Source organism: Zeugodacus cucurbitae, chromosome 3 (genome assembly GCF_028554725.1).
Source record: "Zeugodacus cucurbitae isolate PBARC_wt_2022May chromosome 3, idZeuCucr1.2, whole genome shotgun sequence".
Taxonomy (NCBI): domain Eukaryota; kingdom Metazoa; phylum Arthropoda; class Insecta; order Diptera; family Tephritidae; genus Zeugodacus; species Zeugodacus cucurbitae.
The window spans coordinates 56399313-56419163 of record NC_071668.1 but is presented as its reverse complement, the minus strand read 5'-3'; the positions used below and the strand labels follow the sequence as shown (position 1 = coordinate 56419163).

Below are 19851 nucleotides of genomic sequence, written 5' to 3'. Positions count from 1 at the left end.
TAGATAGTAAGCAAAAAAAAGTATCTAAGTATCTAAAATAAGCCAGTACATTAGAGTGTTATATAGTATCTACTACGTTTTGTGAGTCACTTATGCGCGGTATTATGGGAAATAGGATTAGATATTGTATCTGCAAACTTGCAGATACATTTAAAAGATAATATCAATTAAAGAAATACATATATTTTAAATGCGAAATAGCGAAATAAGAGCTTAACTGTTGAACAGCTGATGGCTGTGATGAAGAGACTGTGCAAATTTGCCTCCGGATAAAAACTGAAATTTTACTCCGGCTATAGTCCCAAACTCACTTACGTGAAAGAGTAGTTTACTCATATAACGAATTCTAGGAAATCCATATGCCAACGACCATACCACGCTGAATACATCGGTTCTCGTCCGATCACCGAAATTAAGCAGCGTCGGGATAGCGGGCGCGGTTAGTACTTAGATGGGGGACCGCTTGGGAACACCGCGTGTTGTTGGCTCCCAACAACTTTTTTACCTTTTTGTCAAAGTTTTTAAATACTTTCCTAGTTGTTGTTGTTTTTTATTTTTTTTTTTTTTTCAGAAAGTCTCTTTTTTTTTTGGGCAGTATACACAACATTGCACAAGTATCGGAATATGAAGGTAGATAGTAAGCAAAAAAAGTATCTAAGTATCTAAAATAAGCCAGTACATTAGAGTGTTAAATAGTATCTACTACGTTTTGTGAGTCACTATGCGCGGTATTATGAGAAATAGGATTAGATATTGTATCTGCAAACTTGCAGATACATTTAAAAGATAATATCAATTAAAGAAATACATATATTTTAAATGCGAAATAGCGAAATAAGAGCTTAACTGTTGAACAGCTGATGGCTGTGATGAAGAGACTGTGCAAATTTGCCTCCGGATAAAAACTGAAATTTTACTCCGGCTATAGTCCCAATCTCACTTACGTGAAAGAGTAGTTTACTCATATAACGAATTCTAGGAAATCCATATGCCAACGACCATACCACGCTAAATACATCGGTTCTCGTCCGATCACCGAAATTAAGCAGCGTCGGGATAGCGGGCGCGGTTAGTACTTAGATGGGGGACCGCTTGGGAACACCGCGTGTTGTTGGCTCCCAACAACTTTTTTACCTTTTTGTCAAAGTTTTTAAATACTTTCCTAGTTGTTGTTGTTTTTTTATTTTTTTTTTTTCAGAAAGTCTCATTTTTTTTTTGGGCAGTATACACAACATTGCACAAGTATCGGAATACGAAGGTAGATAGTAAGCAAAAAAAAGTATCTAAGTATCTAAAATAAGCCAGTACATTAGAGTGTTAAATAGTATCTACTACGTTTTGTGAGTCACTATGCGCGGTATTATGAGAAATAGGATTAGATATTGTATCTGCAAACTTGCAGATACATTTAAAAGATAATATCAATTAAAGAAATACATATATTTTAAATGCGAAATAGCGAAATAAGAGCTTAACTGTTGAACAGCTGATGGCTGTGATGAAGAGACTGTGCAAATTTGCCTCCGGATAAAAACTGAAATTTTACTCCGGCTATAGTCCCAAACTCACTTACGTGAAAGAGTAGTTTACTCATATAACGAATTCTAGGAAATCCATATGCCAACGACCATACCACGCTGAATACATCGGTTCTCGTCCGATCACCGAAATTAAGCAGCGTCGGGATAGCGGGCGCGGTTAGTACTTAGATGGGGGACCGCTTGGGAACACCGCGTGTTGTTGGCTCCCAACAACTTTTTTACCTTTTTGTCAAAGTTTTTAAATACTTTCCTAGTTGTTGTTGTTTTTTTATTTTATTTTTTTCAGAAAGTCTCATATTTTTTTTTGGGCAGTATACACAACATTGCACAAGTATCGGAATACGAAGGTAGATAGTAAGCAAAAAAAAGTATCTAAGTATCTAAAATAAGCCAGTACATTAGAGTGTTAAATAGTATCTACTACGTTTTGTGAGTCACTATGCGCGGTATTATGAGAAATAGGATTAGATATTGTATCTGCAAACTTGCAGATACATTTAAAAGATAATATCAATTAAAGAAATACATATATTTTAAATGCGAAATAGCGAAATAAGAGCTTAACTGTTGAACAGCTGATGGCTGTGATGAAGAGACTGTGCAAATTTGCCTCCGGATAAAAACTGAAATTTTACTCCGGCTATAGTCCCAAACTCACTTACGTGAAAGAGTAGTTTACTCATATAACGAATTCTAGGAAATCCATATGCCAACGACCATACCACGCTGAATACATCGGTTCTCGTCCGATCACCGAAATTAAGCAGCGTCGGGATAGCGGGCGCGGTTAGTACTTAGATGGGGGACCGCTTGGGAACACCGCGTGTTGTTGGCTCCCAACAACTTTTTTACCTTTTTGTCAAAGTTTTTAAATACTTTCCTAGTTGTTGTTGTTTTTTTATTTTTTTTTTCAGAAAGTCTCATATTTTTTTTTGGGCAGTATACACAACATTGCACAAGTATCGGAATACGAAGGTAGATAGTAAGCAAAAAAAAGTATCTAAGTATCTAAAATAAGCCAGTACATTAGAGTGTTAAATAGTATCTACTACGTTTTGTGAGTCACTATGCGCGGTATTATGAGAAATAGGATTAGATATTGTATCTGCAAACTTGCAGATACATTTAAAAGATAATATCAATTAAAGAAATACATATATTTTAAATGCGAAATAGCGAAATAAGAGCTTAACTGTTGAACAGCTGATGGCTGTGATGAAGAGACTGTGCAAATTTGCCTCCGGATAAAAACTGAAATTTTACTCCGGCTATAGTCCCAAACTCACTTACGTGAAAGAGTAGTTTACTCATATAACGAATTCTAGGAAATCCATATGCCAACGACCATACCACGCTGAATACATCGGTTCTCGTCCGATCACCGAAATTAAGCAGCGTCGGGATAGCGGGCGCGGTTAGTACTTAGATGGGGGACCGCTTGGGAACACCGCGTGTTGTTGGCTCCCAACAACTTTTTTACCTTTTTGTCAAAGTTTTTAAATACTTTCCTAGTTGTTGTTGTTTTTTATTTTTTTTTTTTCAGAAAGTCTCATTGCACAAGTATCGGAATACGAAGGTAGATAGTAAGCCAAAAAAAGCATCTAAGTATCTAAAATAAGCCAGTACATTAGAGTGTTAAATAGTATCTACTACGTTTTGTGAGTCACTATGCGCGGTATTATGAGAAATAGGATTAGATATTGTATCTGCAAACTTGCAGATACATTTAAAAGATAATATCAATTAAAGAAATACATATATTTTAAATGCGAAATAGCGAAATAAGAGCTTAACTGTTGAACAGCTGATGGCTGTGATGAAGAGACTGTGCAAATTTGCCTCCGGATAAAAACTGAAATTTTACTCCGGCTATAGTCCCAATCTCACTTACGTGAAAGAGTAGTTTACTCATATAACGAATTCTAGGAAATCCATATGCCAACGACCATACCACGCTGAATACATCGGTTCTCGTCCGATCACCGAAATTAAGCAGCGTCGGGATAGCGGGCGCGGTTAGTACTTAGATGGGGGACCGCTTGGGAACACCGCGTGTTGTTGGCTCCCAACAACTTTTTTTACCTTTTTGTAAAAGTTTTTAAATACTTTCCTAGTTGTTGTGGTTTTTTTATTTTTTTTTTTCAGAAAGTCTCATTTTTTTTTTGGGCAGTATACACAACATTGCACAAGTATCGGAATACGAAGGTAGATAGTAAGCAAAAAAAAGTATCTAAGTATCTAAAATAAGCCAGTACATTAGAGTGTTAAATAGTATCTACTACGTTTTGTGAGTCACTATGCGCGGTATTATGAGAAATAGGATTAGATATTGTATCTGCAAACTTGCAGATACATTTAAAAGATAATATCAATTAAAGAAATACATATATTTTAAATGCGAAATAGCGAAATAAGAGCTTAACTGTTGAACAGCTGATGGCTGTGATGAAGAGACTGTGCAAATTTGCCTCCGGATAAAAACTGAAATTTTACTCCGGCTATAGTCCCAAACTCACTTACGTGAAAGAGTAGTTTACTCATATAACGAATTCTAGGAAATCCATATGCCAACGACCATACCACGCTGAATACATCGGTTCTCGTCCGATCACCGAAATTAAGCAGCGTCGGGATAGCGGGCGCGGTTAGTACTTAGATGGGGGACCGCTTGGGAACACCGCGTGTTGTTGGCTCCCAACAACTTTTTTACCTTTTTGTCAAAGTTTTTAAATACTTTCCTAGTTGTTGTTGTTTTTTTTATTTTTTTTTTTCAGAAAGTCTCATATTTTTTTTTGGGCAGTATACACAACATTGCACAAGTATCGGAATACGAAGGTAGATAGTAAGCAAAAAAAAGTATCTAAGTATCTAAAATAAGCCAGTACATTAGAGTGTTAAATAGTATCTACTACGTTTTGTGAGTCACTATGCGCGGTATTATGAGAAATAGGATTAGATATTGTATCTGCAAACTTGCAGATACATTTAAAAGATAATATCAATTAAAGAAATACATATATTTTAAATGCGAAATAGCGAAATAAGAGCTTAACTGTTGAACAGCTGATGGCTGTGATGAAGAGACTGTGCAAATTTGCCTCCGGATAAAAACTGAAATTTTACTCCGGCTATAGTCCCAATCTCACTTACGTGAAAGAGTAGTTTACTCATATAACGAATTCTAGGAAATCCATATGCCAACGATCATACCACGCTGAATACATCGGTTCTCGTCCGATCACCGAAATTAAGCAGCGTCGGGATAGCGGGCGCGGTTAGTACTTAGATGGGGGACCGCTTGGGAACACCGCGTGTTGTTGGCTCCCAACAACTTTTTTTACCTTTTTGTAAAAGTTTTTAAATACTTTCCTAGTTGTTGTTGTTTTTTTATTTTTTTTTTTCAGAAAGTCTCATTTTTTTTTTTTTTGGCAGTATACACAACATTGCACAAGTATCGGAATACGAAGGTAGATAGTAAGCAAAAAAAAGTATCTAAGTATCTAAAATAAGCCAGTACATTAGAGTGTTATATAGTATCTACTACGTTTTGTGAGTCACTTATGCGCGGTATTATGGGAAATAGGATTAGATATTGTATCTGCAAACTTGCAGATACATTTAAAAGATAATATCAATTAAAGAAATACATATATTTTAAATGCGAAATAGCGAAATAAGAGCTTAACTGTTGAACAGCTGATGGCTGTGATGAAGAGACTGTGCAAATTTGCCTCCGGATAAAAACTGAAATTTTACTCCGGCTATAGTCCCAAACTCACTTACGTGAAAGAGTAGTTTACTCATATAACGAATTCTAGGAAATCCATATGCCAACGACCATACCACGCTGAATACATCGGTTCTCGTCCGATCACCGAAATTAAGCAGCGTCGGGATAGCGGGCGCGGTTAGTACTTAGATGGGGGACCGCTTGGGAACACCGCGTGTTGTTGGCTCCCAACAACTTTTTTACCTTTTTGTCAAAGTTTTTAAATACTTTCCTAGTTGTTGTTGTTTTTTATTTTTTTTTTTTTTCAGAAAGTCTCATTGCACAAGTATCGGAATACGAAGGTAGATAGTAAGCCAAAAAAAGCATCTAAGTATCTAAAATAAGCCAGTACATTAGAGTGTTAAATAGTATCTACTACGTTTTGTGAGTCACTATGCGCGGTATTATGAGAAATAGGATTAGATATTGTATCTGCAAACTTGCAGATACATTTAAAAGATAATATCAATTAAAGAAATACATATATTTTAAATGCGAAATAGCGAAATAAGAGCTTAACTGTTGAACAGCTGATGGCTGTGATGAAGAGACTGTGCAAATTTGCCTCCGGATAAAAACTGAAATTTTACTCCGGCTATAGTCCCAATCTCACTTACGTGAAAGAGTAGTTTACTCATATAACGAATTCTAGGAAATCCATATGCCAACGACCATACCACGCTGAATACATCGGTTCTCGTCCGATCACCGAAATTAAGCAGCGTCGGGATAGCGGGCGCGGTTAGTACTTAGATGGGGGACCGCTTGGGAACACCGCGTGTTGTTGGCTCCCAACAACTTTTTTACCTTTTTGTCAAAGTTTTTAAATACTTTCCTAGTTGTTGTTGTTTTTTATTTTTTTTTTTTTTCAGAAAGTCTCTTTTTTTTTTGGGCAGTATACACAACATTGCACAAGTATCGGAATATGAAGGTAGATAGTAAGCAAAAAAAGTATCTAAGTATCTAAAATAAGCCAGTACATTAGAGTGTTAAATAGTATCTACTACGTTTTGTGAGTCACTATGCGCGGTATTATGAGAAATAGGATTAGATATTGTATCTGCAAACTTGCAGATACATTTAAAAGATAATATCAATTAAAGAAATACATATATTTTAAATGCGAAATAGCGAAATAAGAGCTTAACTGTTGAACAGCTGATGGCTGTGATGAAGAGACTGTGCAAATTTGCCTCCGGATAAAAACTGAAATTTTACTCCGGCTATAGTCCCAATCTCACTTACGTGAAAGAGTAGTTTACTCATATAACGAATTCTAGGAAATCCATATGCCAACGACCATACCACGCTAAATACATCGGTTCTCGTCCGATCACCGAAATTAAGCAGCGTCGGGATAGCGGGCGCGGTTAGTACTTAGATGGGGGACCGCTTGGGAACACCGCGTGTTGTTGGCTCCCAACAACTTTTTTACCTTTTTGTCAAAGTTTTTAAATACTTTCCTAGTTGTTGTTGTTTTTTTATTTTTTTTTTTTTCAGAAAGTCTCATTTTTTTTTTGGGCAGTATACACAACATTGCACAAGTATCGGAATACGAAGGTAGATAGTAAGCAAAAAAAAGTATCTAAGTATCTAAAATAAGCCAGTACATTAGAGTGTTAAATAGTATCTACTACGTTTTGTGAGTCACTATGCGCGGTATTATGAGAAATAGGATTAGATATTGTATCTGCAAACTTGCAGATACATTTAAAAGATAATATCAATTAAAGAAATACATATATTTTAAATGCGAAATAGCGAAATAAGAGCTTAACTGTTGAACAGCTGATGGCTGTGATGAAGAGACTGTGCAAATTTGCCTCCGGATAAAAACTGAAATTTTACTCCGGCTATAGTCCCAATCTCACTTACGTGAAAGAGTAGTTTACTCATATAACGAATTCTAGGAAATCCATATGCCAACGACCATACCACGCTGAATACATCGGTTCTCGTCCGATCACCGAAATTAAGCAGCGTCGGGATAGCGGGCGCGGTTAGTACTTAGATGGGGGACCGCTTGGGAACACCGCGTGTTGTTGGCTCCCAACAACTTTTTTACCTTTTTGTCAAAGTTTTTAAATACTTTCCTAGTTGTTGTTGTTTTTTTATTTTTTTTTTTTCAGAAAGTCTCATATTTTTTTTTGGGCAGTATACACAACATTGCACAAGTATCGGAATACGAAGGTAGATAGTAAGCAAAAAAAAGTATCTAAGTATCTAAAATAAGCCAGTACATTAGAGTGTTAAATAGTATCTACTACGTTTTGTGAGTCACTATGCGCGGTATTATGAGAAATAGGATTAGATATTGTATCTGCAAACTTGCAGATACATTTAAAAGATAATATCAATTAAAGAAATACATATATTTTAAATGCGAAATAGCGAAATAAGAGCTTAACTGTTGAACAGCTGATGGCTGTGATGAAGAGACTGTGCAAATTTGCCTCCGGATAAAAACTGAAATTTTACTCCGGCTATAGTCCCAAACTCACTTACGTGAAAGAGTAGTTTACTCATATAACGAATTCTAGGAAATCCATATGCCAACGACCATACCACGCTGAATACATCGGTTCTCGTCCGATCACCGAAATTAAGCAGCGTCGGGATAGCGGGCGCGGTTAGTACTTAGATGGGGGACCGCTTGGGAACACCGCGTGTTGTTGGCTCCCAACAACTTTTTTACCTTTTTGTCAAAGTTTTTAAATACTTTCCTAGTTGTTGTTGTTTTTTATTTTTTTTTTTTTCAGAAAGTCTCATTGCACAAGTATCGGAATACGAAGGTAGATAGTAAGCCAAAAAAAGCATCTAAGTATCTAAAATAAGCCAGTACATTAGAGTGTTAAATAGTATCTACTACGTTTTGTGAGTCACTATGCGCGGTATTATGAGAAATAGGATTAGATATTGTATCTGCAAACTTGCAGATACATTTAAAAGATAATATCAATTAAAGAAATACATATATTTTAAATGCGAAATAGCGAAATAAGAGCTTAACTGTTGAACAGCTGATGGCTGTGATGAAGAGACTGTGCAAATTTGCCTCCGGATAAAAACTGAAATTTTACTCCGGCTATAGTCCCAAACTCACTTACGTGAAAGAGTAGTTTACTCATATAACGAATTCTAGGAAATCCATATGCCAACGACCATACCACGCTGAATACATCGGTTCTCGTCCGATCACCGAAATTAAGCAGCGTCGGGATAGCGGGCGCGGTTAGTACTTAGATGGGGGACCGCTTGGGAACACCGCGTGTTGTTGGCTCCCAACAACTTTTTTACCTTTTTGTCAAAGTTTTTAAATACTTTCCTAGTTGTTGTTGTTTTTTTATTTTTTTTTTTCAGAAAGTCTCATATTTTTTTTTGGGCAGTATACACAACATTGCACAAGTATCGGAATACGAAGGTAGATAGTAAGCAAAAAAAAGTATCTAAGTATCTAAAATAAGCCAGTACATTAGAGTGTTAAATAGTATCTACTACGTTTTGTGAGTCACTATGCGCGGTATTATGAGAAATAGGATTAGATATTGTATCTGCAAACTTGCAGATACATTTAAAAGATAATATCAATTAAAGAAATACATATATTTTAAATGCGAAATAGCGAAATAAGAGCTTAACTGTTGAACAGCTGATGGCTGTGATGAAGAGACTGTGCAAATTTGCCTCCGGATAAAAACTGAAATTTTACTCCGGCTATAGTCCCAATCTCACTTACGTGAAAGAGTAGTTTACTCATATAACGAATTCTAGGAAATCCATATGCCAACGACCATACCACGCTGAATACATCGGTTCTCGTCCGATCACCGAAATTAAGCAGCGTCGGGATAGCGGGCGCGGTTAGTACTTAGATGGGGGACCGCTTGGGAACACCGCGTGTTGTTGGCTCCCAACAACTTTTTTTACCTTTTGTCAAAGTTTTTAAATACTTTCCTAGTTGTTGTTGTTTTTTATTTTTTTTTTTTTTCAGAAAGTCTCATTTTTTTTGGGCAGTATACTCAACATTGCACAAGTATCGGAATACGAAGGTAGATAGTAAGCAAAAAAAAGCATCTAAGTATCTAAAATAAGCCAGTACATTAGAGTGTTATATAGTATCTACTACGTTTTGTGAGTCACTTATGCGCGGTATTATGGGAAATAGGATTAGATATTGTATCTGCAAACTTGCAGATACATTTAAAAGATAATATCAATTAAAGAAATACATATATTTTAAATGCGAAATAGCGAAATAAGAGCTTAACTGTTGAACAGCTGATGGCTGTGATGAAGAGACTGTGCAAATTTGCCTCCGGATAAAAACTGAAATTTTACTCCGGCTATAGTCCCAAACTCACTTACGTGAAAGAGTAGTTTACTCATATAACGAATTCTTGGAAATCCATATGCCAACGACCATACCACGCTGAATACATCGGTTCTCGTCCGATCACCGAAATTAAGCAGCGTCGGGATAGCGGGCGCGGTTAGTACTTAGATGGGGGACCGCTTGGGAACACCGCGTGTTGTTGGCTCCCAACAACTTTTTTACCTTTTTGTCAAAGTTTTTAAATACTTTCCTAGTTGTTGTTGTTTTTTATTTTTTTTTTTCAGAAAGTCTCATTGCACAAGTATCGGAATACGAAGGTAGATAGTAAGCCAAAAAAAGCATCTAAGTATCTAAAATAAGCCAGTACATTAGAGTGTTAAATAGTATCTACTACGTTTTGTGAGTCACTATGCGCGGTATTATGAGAAATAGGATTAGATATTGTATCTGCAAACTTGCAGATACATTTAAAAGATAATATCAATTAAAGAAATACATATATTTTAAATGCGAAATAGCGAAATAAGAGCTTAACTGTTGAACAGCTGATGGCTGTGATGAAGAGACTGTGCAAATTTGCCTCCGGATAAAAACTGAAATTTTACTCCGGCTATAGTCCCAATCTCACTTACGTGAAAGAGTAGTTTACTCATATAACGAATTCTAGGAAATCCATATGCCAACGACCATACCACGCTGAATACATCGGTTCTCGTCCGATCACCGAAATTAAGCAGCGTCGGGATAGCGGGCGCGGTTAGTACTTAGATGGGGGACCGCTTGGGAACACCGCGTGTTGTTGGCTCCCAACAACTTTTTTACCTTTTTGTCAAAGTTTTTAAATACTTTCCTAGTTGTTGTTGTTTTTTATTTTTTTTTTTTTTCAGAAAGTCTCTTTTTTTTTTTGGGCAGTATACACAACATTGCACAAGTATCGGAATACGAAGGTAGATAGTAAGCAAAAAAAAGTATCTAAGTATCTAAAATAAGCCAGTACATTAGAGTGTTAAATAGTATCTGGCTAAATGAGTCAAAACGAAAAACACACTCATATCATTTCACCACACTACATCCACCTCATCACGCCAGAGAACACTACACGTTAACACACACACACACACATACATCAAAACACGATGACAGCATACAAACTTTAACAAAAAGGAATAGAAAGGATAGCACTTCACCCTTTCTTTTCGATAACGTCGTTCGCATCGCACCTCCGTGTTCGCAGCATACCGGTTTTCCGATATTTGGCACCCGCTTATATGTTTCAACATTTAACATCCATTTTTTAATACAACCATTTTTGTAAACTAAAATCACTAACGATACATACATTTATCATAACGTTGTTCAATATAAATACATAAATAATTCGTGAATTATTGTGTAATATTATTAAATTCAATAAATATTTATAACGTTTATTCCGAAACAAGTGCGTTTCTTTCTTCCTTTAAAAAAAGGGATTCGATAATCAAAAGTGAACATCAAGGTGAGTTATTGTACATGGTCCTTCGAGCCACAAAGAAAGGCACTGTGGCTAAATAAATATAAAAAAATTAATATACATATATGTGAAAAAGTGTTTAATAAAATAATAAAAATTATACAAGTGACAAACAAAATCAAACAAAAAAGAAAACCAAACAACAAAATTGTGCCAAAAACCGGTTTCGCGAAACAGCAAGTGCAGTGACCTATATTATTTTAGGTACATACAGTATATACATATGTATATAGTATACACTGTGCTACAAAAAGGTACAGATATAAATAAAATAAAATATTTACCAAATAAAGAAATGTGCAGTGCAAATATTCAAAACATACATATTTAAATATAACTAAATTTTATAAAAACAAAAAAAATAATAATAAATAAAATAAAAAAAAATTTTACAAAAATAATTAAAATCTGTTAAGTAATATTGTTTTGCGACCTTTTACATACAAATACAAAACAACAAAAATATAATAAAAATACATATATGTTTAATACTGTGAAAAAAACAAACAAAAAAATTACATAGATGTTAAACAAAATAAAATTCAAACGCGCGCGAAACTAAAATTTAAAACAGAAATCGGGCGCGTTCTAACTATAAAATTAAAACTATAAAAACAGCAAAAATTTAAAATATAAATCGGGCGCGAAATAATTAGAAAAATATAATCACACAATAAAGCAACGAAGTCATATTGAAACAATCTACAAAGGAGGAAACGGGAGCAAGAGGACACTAAACAAAGGAGGAAATTAGGAAAGAACATTAAACACAGGAGGAAATTGGAGTAGATGATCACTAAACACAGGAGGAAACTAAAACAAAAGCAGGGGATAATAACTACAAAATTATCCAATTTTACATACGTATTCTCCCAAAAACCCCTTGAGGCGAGACAAAGTAAGTCCTTTCCATTTTTGTTAACATATGTAAATATGTATGATATCAAACGGTTTTATCAGATATAAAACCAATATAATCCGTTTGAACGATTCCAAAACGGGAATAAAAAACAGTTTGCTAAAATATATAATCAATATATTTATATAAAAACATAAGGTAATCATTTCCGGCCTTATATGCTTACCCTTGTGTACACAAACACACCTATAGAAAATAGAAAACCAACAAATTATATTCAAGTATTTACTTGCAAAACTTTCAAGCAATACCCCTTCTGTTTTTTCAAACAGTAAGCAGGATTGCATAAAATAGGTAAGCAAAAGGCACACAAAATCCATAGCAAAGAGAACAATTTCAAACATACATATTTACATATTCACTTATCAAAACCATAAGTCTAATATATATAAAGGCAACAAACATAACTTAGTACTTACTAATACAAATAAACAAACATTCAAACACAAATTATTATATTGAAACATATTAACTCATATATCCACATGTGCAGAGGTTAATCACCTTCACATTTTCACTTTTCTTTTCTCGCTCTCTTCTTATCGCGCTAATATAAGTATACATATCTACACAAACAGATACACGGTATTCATTTGCATACGCGGTAATGCACCCTACATCCGGGTATATGCAAATATAAAAATCTTAATAAATCAAAAAAAAAAAAAACGAGCATATAATTTTTTCTAAAAAAAAAAAAAAAAAAAACGGTTAAAATACAAAATACACGTATAAGCTGGTAAGAGTATTATAATATATAAGTACATATATAAACAATTTAAGTCCGTATAGGCAAATATTATTACAACAATACCCCTTGTTCTTTGTACTACAAAAACAAGCAGGATTGTATACCAACCAATTCAGCATATCATATGCACATAAATAGGCACATAGCGTGCACACATATGTACAAAGGTTACTGACCTTCTTTACCACTTTTACGAGCGCTAATATACAAGGACATACGGATAAGTTCGTAATATATAATATAAATATAAAATCGCAAGTAAATACAAACGTGCGGTCAACAAAAACGATTAACGCGTATTTTAGCAAATTTAATAATTTTAATAACTCTTATTTCCAAAAAGAGTTTCGGTTTTCGAGATTTATCAGTTAACACTATCAGTTAACAACAAACAATTTATCTTATCAAATTTTCAATTCTAAATGAGCACAGACTCAAAAGAATCTAAATCAAGTCAATTTTTACAAATTCCGAAAATGGCTGATGAAGATAAACCACAAAACACACCTGCAGAAGCTACACGCTCAAAGCAGAGTGTAAAACAAAAAAGATCAAAAGATCCTTTACTATCAAGATTCATCACTGAAAGTGATACTTTTATAAACTATTGCACGCAATTCAAAGCTTCCCCTATTGCTGACACCACGGAATCGGTTTTAAAAGTAAAACTCGAAAGTGTCCACGAAATATGGGCACGCCTTCTGGCAGCGTACGATACAGTAATTGATGCTGACGACGCTGAACTCCCAGAAAACATAAAAGCTTCGGCGACAGCCAAATTAAATAATTGCCGTGGTCATAAAGAAATAATAAAGGGAATGATAAGCGAACAGTTAAATGTATTAAGGCCAAATAGCGCCACTACTCCCCCTCCCAGAGAAGTCACAACAACAAAAGAAGACCTAGATAAAGGCATGTATCTAAATGTACCAACTTGTGATACTGAAGTTTTTACTGGATGTTATGAACAATGGCCGTCCTTCCGGGACATGTTCACAGCCCTTTACATAAACCATCCTAGACTTGCAGAAGCACAAAAGCTATTCCAACTAAGGTACAAGACACAAGGGGAAGCAGGCATTATCGTCAAGCAATTCGATGTAAATGGCGACAATTTTAAGCTGGCTTGGGATGCACTAGTTCAAAGATATGAAAATAAAAGGGTAATGATAGAAAACCCTATAAAAACTATATTACATTATCCAAAAATTAAACAAGAATCCAGCCAGGAATATCAAAAATTTTACTCGACAGTGACTAATTGCCTGTCAGTGTTAAAAACACAAAATTCTCCCGTAGAATATTGGGACCATATGATAGTAACTATCTGTACAGAAAAACTCCCTCAGGCTGCGGTACTTCGATGGGAGCAATCACTTGACGATAGAAGAGTAATGCCCACTTGGGAGCAAATGAAGAAATTCCTCGCTGCTCAGTACGAGATAGCTGAGCGAATGGGCAGCCAAAATATGAATATATCAAGTCATCAAAATGAGTCGAGTAAAACCTCGTTTAAGCCTCAAGCCAGCAATAATATGCAATATAATAGACCTGTCAATAAAAGTCACACATTCGTTTCAAATCAAAATAATCAACGGCAATTGTTGTGTGACCTCTGTAAAGAAGGTCATAAATTAAGATCTTGCGAGATATTCAAAAAATTACCCGTTTCAGATAGAAACAATGTTGTCCGTCAACATAGACTTTGCATAAACTGTCTGTCGAATAATCATATGACAAAAGACTGTGAAAGCAAATTCAATTGTGTATATTGTCAACGAAGACACCACTCACTGCTTCACATTACTAATTTTCAAAATATGAAGCAAAATAAGTTTAATAAAACCACGGGGTTAGTCGCTACGACCACATCAAATAATCCCGAAATATCAAATCCCGAAAAAAGGGAAGAACAACCATCATGCTCTAAAGCAGCAAAAATTCAAGCGCTTCATTCAGAAAATGAAAGCAAAATTCTTTTACCCACTGCGGTCATCACCATTGAACATAAAGGTGATTTATTCAAACTAAGAGCACTAATAGATCAAGGCTCTCAAAGATCCTTTATATCTTCAAAGGTTCAAAATCGGCTCAAACTGCCAATAAAACATTCTAACTTTCAAATCTCGGGAATGGGCGGGAGCATTATTCAAAATTCCAACAAAATATGCCCAATCACCATAGTATCTCCAAGTGCGGATATTAGAATAGATGCGCAAGCCATCGTTCTACCGCAACTTACAAATTTGCTTCCAAGCTATGAAGTTAATAAAAAACACTGGGAAAAATGCTCACATCTCAAGTTAGCAGATCCCAACTGTCATACCCCATCCCAAATCGACATATTATTAGGCAGTGACTTAATACCTCAAATAATTCTTGAAGGTATTGAGAAAATCTCCAATAAATTGTTAGCCCAAAATACAATCTTTGGGTGGATTATAAGTGGCCAAGTCACTGAAAAAATAAATTCTTTCACAACACAAGTGGAAAACATCACAAACGAATATTTAAATAACCAACTTAAAAAATTCTGGGAAGTAGAAGAATTACCTCAAATCACTCAACTTTCAGAAGAAGACCAGGCATGCGAAGCCTACTACAAGTCCACAACAACAAGAAACGAACATGGTCGTTATGTTGTGCGACTCCCATTCAAACCTACTTTTCCAGAAACCACAGCTCTTGGCCACTCTAGAATATCAGCAGTCCAGCAATTCCTAAGCATGGAAAAAAGCCTGATAAAGAAAAGTGAGCTTAAATCAGCATATGATAATGTGATGGAGGAATATCTTGACCTCAATCATATGGAAGAGACTGTACCATATGAGAAAATTTCCAAAGGTAGATATTTGTCTTTTTACCTTCCACATCATGGGGTAATAAGACCAGATAAAATCACAACGAAAGTACGAGTGGTTTTCAATGCCTCAAAATGTACGAGCTCAGGCAAATCACTCAATGACGTACTATACACAGGGCCAACATTACAACCTGACCTCATGTTGCTAATACTAAATTGGCGCATGTTTAAATACGTTTTTAACGGAGACGTTGAAAAAATGTACAGGCAAATTATGGTACATGAAGATGACCAAGATTTCCAACGCATAGTCTTCCGCAATTCAATTAATAGTCCAATTAGCGACTACAAACTTAAAACAGTTACCTTTGGCATCAATTGCGCACCTTATTTAGCCATTAGGACATTACATGAAGTTGCAAAAACATGCGAAACTAATTTGCCCCTAGCATCTTCTGTGTTGCAAACACAAACATACGTGGACGACATACTATCAGGTAGCCACAGTATCCCATTAGCGAGCGAATCACTATCTCAAGTGATCAAAGCACTTAATTCAGCAGGGTTTCCCCTCAAGAAAATTACATCAAACCACCCCGAAATAATAAAAGATATAAAAAAGGAAGACTTATTAGATACAGACTTCCTTAAGTTTGAAAAGGCTAGTACAACAAAAACACTAGGGATTCAATGGAATGCGATAACAGATCAATTCTCATATACAATTGAGTCAATATCTGCAATGTCCGCCATAACCAAACGCCAAATACTTTCCTCGGTGGCAAAACTTTTCGACCCCGCAGGATGGCTTTCGCCAATAATGATTCAAGCCAAAATCCTCATTCAAGAATTGTGGCAAGATGGCACTGAATGGGATGAACAGGTAAAACCTATACGCTTAACAAAATGGGTTCAATTTGCTAACAACTTACACACTATATCAGAAATTCGAATCCCTCGATGGGTAAACTTCAGCCCTGACATTAATGTAGAATTACACGGTTTCTGTGACGCCTCTGAAAAGGCATATTGCGCAACTGTCTACGTACGAACTCAGTACGATAGTAAAATATCTTCACATCTTTTGGTAGCCAAAGCCAAAGTTGCACCTTTGAAGACACTAAGCCTGCCACGGCTCGAACTGAATGGCGCCCTTCTGTTAGCAAAATTAATTTCAATAGTTCAAACCCATCTCAAATTAAACGATCACAAAATGTATCTTTGGTCAGACTCAGAAATAGTTCTAGCATGGTTAGAAAAACCACCCTATACTTGGAAGACGTATGTCTCTAACCGTATATCTCAAATATTAGACTTAGTTGGCCCAGCAAAATGGCAACATGTTGCAAGTGCAGATAACCCAGCGGATCTTGGCACAAGAGGTTGCAAACCACTTCACCTCACCAGCACTACACTCTGGTGGAACGGTCCTACATGGCTAACAGAGTCACAAGAATTCTGGCCAAAATCTCCTGCTCGGAATATAATTCCGCCGGAAAGTCGGAAAATTGAAAATTTTCATATCACTCCCGAAGAGGATGATATTCTCCACCGATTTTCATCATTCCCCAGAGCACTAAGGGTAATCGCTTACATCCATAAATTCATCCAAAGGATTAAACAAAAAATTAAGGGAATATCAAGTGATCATTGCGCACAACTAACTCATTCCGACTTGCAACATGCCAAGGTCAGTCTCATCTTATATACCCAAACTCGCTATTTCAGCCGAGAGAAATCAAAGCTACTGGAAAAACGACCTCTCGAAAAAGGAAGCTCACTTCTCGTCCTTAACCCATTCCTGGACGCTAAGGGATTAATACGGGCAAATGGAAGACTAGCAAATTCCAGCCTTAGTTATAACGAACGATATCCCATTATTATTCCAGAGAAATCCCGTTTTACCAATTTATTTCTGATATATCTCCATCAGCTTACACTGCATGGTGAGCATCGCCTGATGCAACAAATGGTCCGGCAAGAATTTTATATACCGCGACTAAAGCCACAAATTAAAAGAACCATCTTCATGTGTAAACAGTGTACGATATACAAGCACAAGATGCGTACGCAGATCATGGCAGCCTTACCACCTGAACGCTGCAATTATGCTCTACCCTTTACCATCACTGGGGTTGATTTTGCTGGACCTTTCCAGATAAAGGCCTCGATGTTAAGGTCTTCCTCATTTAGAAAAGGGTATGTGGCTGTCTTTGTATGTTTTACGACAAAGGCAGTACACCTAGAGCTATGTTCCGATCTGACTACTGCGGCTTTTCTTGCAGCATTTGCACGATTTGTCGGACGACGTGGATTTCCTTTAAAAATTATGAGCGACAATGGAAAAAACTTTGTCGGAGCTCAAAGAGCCACAGAAAGGGAGTTTTTACAATTCAGCCAAGAAGTAGCCCCTGAAATTGTCAAAAAATATGCACCCCAAGGGATCGATTGGCAATTCATACCACCATGTTCTCCACACATGGGCGGACTTTGGGAATCAGCAGTAAAAAGCTTCAAATTCCATTTAAAGAAAACGGCAGGTAACCATAAGTTCAATTATGAGGAGTTTACCACACTACTCGCTCGTATCGAAGCCGTTCTTAACTCTAGACCTATCTCACCACTCTCGCAAGATCCCTACGACTTCACAGCCTTAACCCCCGGGCATTTTCTCAAAGGAGCACCCATTCTGGCCATACCTGAGCCAGGCGTGGAGTCGCTATCCTTATTAAACAGATGGGAACGAATTAAAATTCTCCATCATGATTTCAGCCGTAGATGGAAGGAAGACTATATCAAGGACCTCCACAAGAGATACCGCTGGAAAGTTCAAGGAAAAGAACCAAAACTTGGAGATTGTGTCCTTATACAAGACGATTGTCTCCCACCTTCGGAATGGCGACTTGGACGCATAAAGCAGCTTCACTACAGCTCCGACGGTCATGTTCGAGTAGTTGATCTCCGCACCCAAACCGGAACGCTAACCAGACCGCTCGTCAAATTATGCTTTCTGCCAAACGCCGAAGATAAAGAAACGTAAATATACTCGAAAACCGAATGTTAATTAATAAATCGTTAAAACAGATAAACCGCTTACAAACTCGAAACCTCGAACATCAAAAAACGCCATAAAACCCTAACATAAATGTCCGATAAGAAATAACAATCTATGCATGCCACATAACGTGGCACTCATGTTCATATTATTGTTGACTCCACAATACATATAACTAATATAACAATTTTTCTATACAGAGCAATATGGACGTAGAAATGGCATCACCATCAACGCCAACTATGCGTTCGGTTGTTCCCGCTCCGCGCCCTGGAACTGCCCCAATCGCAGCACGCCGGACCACCATTCCAACCGCCGTGCCTCAACCAACAACAGGCACCACCGCGCCAACGGCCCCGGGCAATAGCATGGCATCAACACCAGCATCACCCGCACTAACAGCGGATTTGCAGCGCATTCGATGCCCATTGTGTCGACGCCCGCATCGACTATCGCACTGCGGCATTTTTAAAGGCATGCCACCGATGCAACGCCAACAAGTTGCACAGGCACACGGCTATTGCCTAAATTGCCTGGGAACTACTCACGCAACGCAGGAGTGCCCGTCCAACAATCGCTGCCAAATCTGTGTGCGTTCGCATCACACGCTGCTGCACCGCACTACCAGACGCGACGCAGGGCGACAAGCGGCTCCTCGCACCAGTGATAACATCAGGCGTTCTCAAAGAGCGCCTTTGATACAATACCGCCGGCGTGGACCCCCGTCTGCAGAATCCCGTCACTGGCAACACCGTGCCACATCAGCACGACGTCAGCAGCCTAGGCCGCAATCCCGCCGGTCAACAGGCCTCAGCAGCGTCGTAGCCACGCTACAGCAGTTACAGCGGCTTCTAGGCTAAACATTCGCCTAGGGGGGCCGGGATGGCTAAATGAGTCAAAACGAAAAACACACTCATATCATTTCACCACACTACATCCACCTCATCACGCCAGAGAACACTACACGTTAACACACACACACACACATACATCAAAACACGATGACAGCATACAAACTTTAACAAAAAGGAATAGAAAGGATAGCACTTCACCCTTTCTTTTCGATAACGTCGTTCGCATCGCACCTCCGTGTTCGCAGCATACCGGTTTTCCGATATTTGGCACCCGCTTATATGTTTCAACATTTAACATCCATTTTTTAATACA

General features: G+C 37.1%; 1 protein-coding gene and 17 pseudogenes across 3 annotated transcripts; all 18 read left to right on the top strand.

Moving 5' to 3' along the window:
• Window positions 1-361: 361 nt before the first annotated feature.
• LOC128921234 (5S ribosomal RNA) lies at window positions 362-488 on the top strand (annotated as a pseudogene).
• Window positions 489-990: 502 nt separating this feature from the next.
• Window positions 991-1117, top strand: LOC128920740 (5S ribosomal RNA; annotated as a pseudogene).
• A 502-nt stretch (window positions 1118-1619) lies between these two features.
• LOC128921233 (5S ribosomal RNA) lies at window positions 1620-1746 on the top strand (annotated as a pseudogene).
• A 503-nt stretch (window positions 1747-2249) lies between these two features.
• LOC128921231 (5S ribosomal RNA) lies at window positions 2250-2376 on the top strand (annotated as a pseudogene).
• Window positions 2377-2877: 501 nt separating this feature from the next.
• LOC128921230 (5S ribosomal RNA) lies at window positions 2878-3004 on the top strand (annotated as a pseudogene).
• Window positions 3005-3478: 474 nt separating this feature from the next.
• Window positions 3479-3605, top strand: LOC128921229 (5S ribosomal RNA; annotated as a pseudogene).
• A 502-nt stretch (window positions 3606-4107) lies between these two features.
• LOC128921228 (5S ribosomal RNA) lies at window positions 4108-4234 on the top strand (annotated as a pseudogene).
• Window positions 4235-4737: 503 nt separating this feature from the next.
• Window positions 4738-4864, top strand: LOC128920683 (5S ribosomal RNA; annotated as a pseudogene).
• A 506-nt stretch (window positions 4865-5370) lies between these two features.
• Window positions 5371-5497, top strand: LOC128921227 (5S ribosomal RNA; annotated as a pseudogene).
• A 476-nt stretch (window positions 5498-5973) lies between these two features.
• On the top strand, window positions 5974-6100 carry LOC128921225 (5S ribosomal RNA; annotated as a pseudogene).
• Window positions 6101-6601: 501 nt separating this feature from the next.
• On the top strand, window positions 6602-6728 carry LOC128920739 (5S ribosomal RNA; annotated as a pseudogene).
• Window positions 6729-7231: 503 nt separating this feature from the next.
• Window positions 7232-7358, top strand: LOC128921224 (5S ribosomal RNA; annotated as a pseudogene).
• Window positions 7359-7861: 503 nt separating this feature from the next.
• LOC128921223 (5S ribosomal RNA) lies at window positions 7862-7988 on the top strand (annotated as a pseudogene).
• Window positions 7989-8463: 475 nt separating this feature from the next.
• Window positions 8464-8590, top strand: LOC128921222 (5S ribosomal RNA; annotated as a pseudogene).
• A 502-nt stretch (window positions 8591-9092) lies between these two features.
• On the top strand, window positions 9093-9219 carry LOC128921221 (5S ribosomal RNA; annotated as a pseudogene).
• A 502-nt stretch (window positions 9220-9721) lies between these two features.
• On the top strand, window positions 9722-9848 carry LOC128921220 (5S ribosomal RNA; annotated as a pseudogene).
• A 473-nt stretch (window positions 9849-10321) lies between these two features.
• Window positions 10322-10448, top strand: LOC128921219 (5S ribosomal RNA; annotated as a pseudogene).
• A 220-nt stretch (window positions 10449-10668) lies between these two features.
• LOC128920268 (uncharacterized) lies at window positions 10669-19798 on the top strand. Of its 3 annotated transcripts, none has more exons than XM_054227251.1 (2): window positions 10669-11141; window positions 18885-19793. In XM_054227251.1, the coding sequence occupies exon 2, from the start codon at window positions 18891-18893 to the stop codon at window positions 19542-19544; it is 654 nt and encodes a 217-aa protein (XP_054083226.1). In that variant the 5' UTR covers window positions 10669-11141; window positions 18885-18890; the 3' UTR covers window positions 19545-19793. The 3 variants fall into 3 exon arrangements, with proteins under 3 accessions (XP_054083226.1, XP_054083224.1, XP_054083225.1); XM_054227249.1 differs by lacking the exon at window positions 10669-11141 and adding an exon at window positions 11157-18665 and having other exon boundaries at window positions 18885-19798; XM_054227250.1 differs by lacking the exon at window positions 10669-11141 and adding an exon at window positions 11157-12054.
• Window positions 19799-19851: the final 53 nt, after the last annotated feature.

Bases quoted from the DNA above. Each gene is read 5' to 3' on its own strand.
- LOC128920268 (XM_054227249.1), top strand. From the start codon at position 13,249: ATGAGCACAGACTCAAAAGAATCTAAATCAAGTCAATTTTTACAAATT.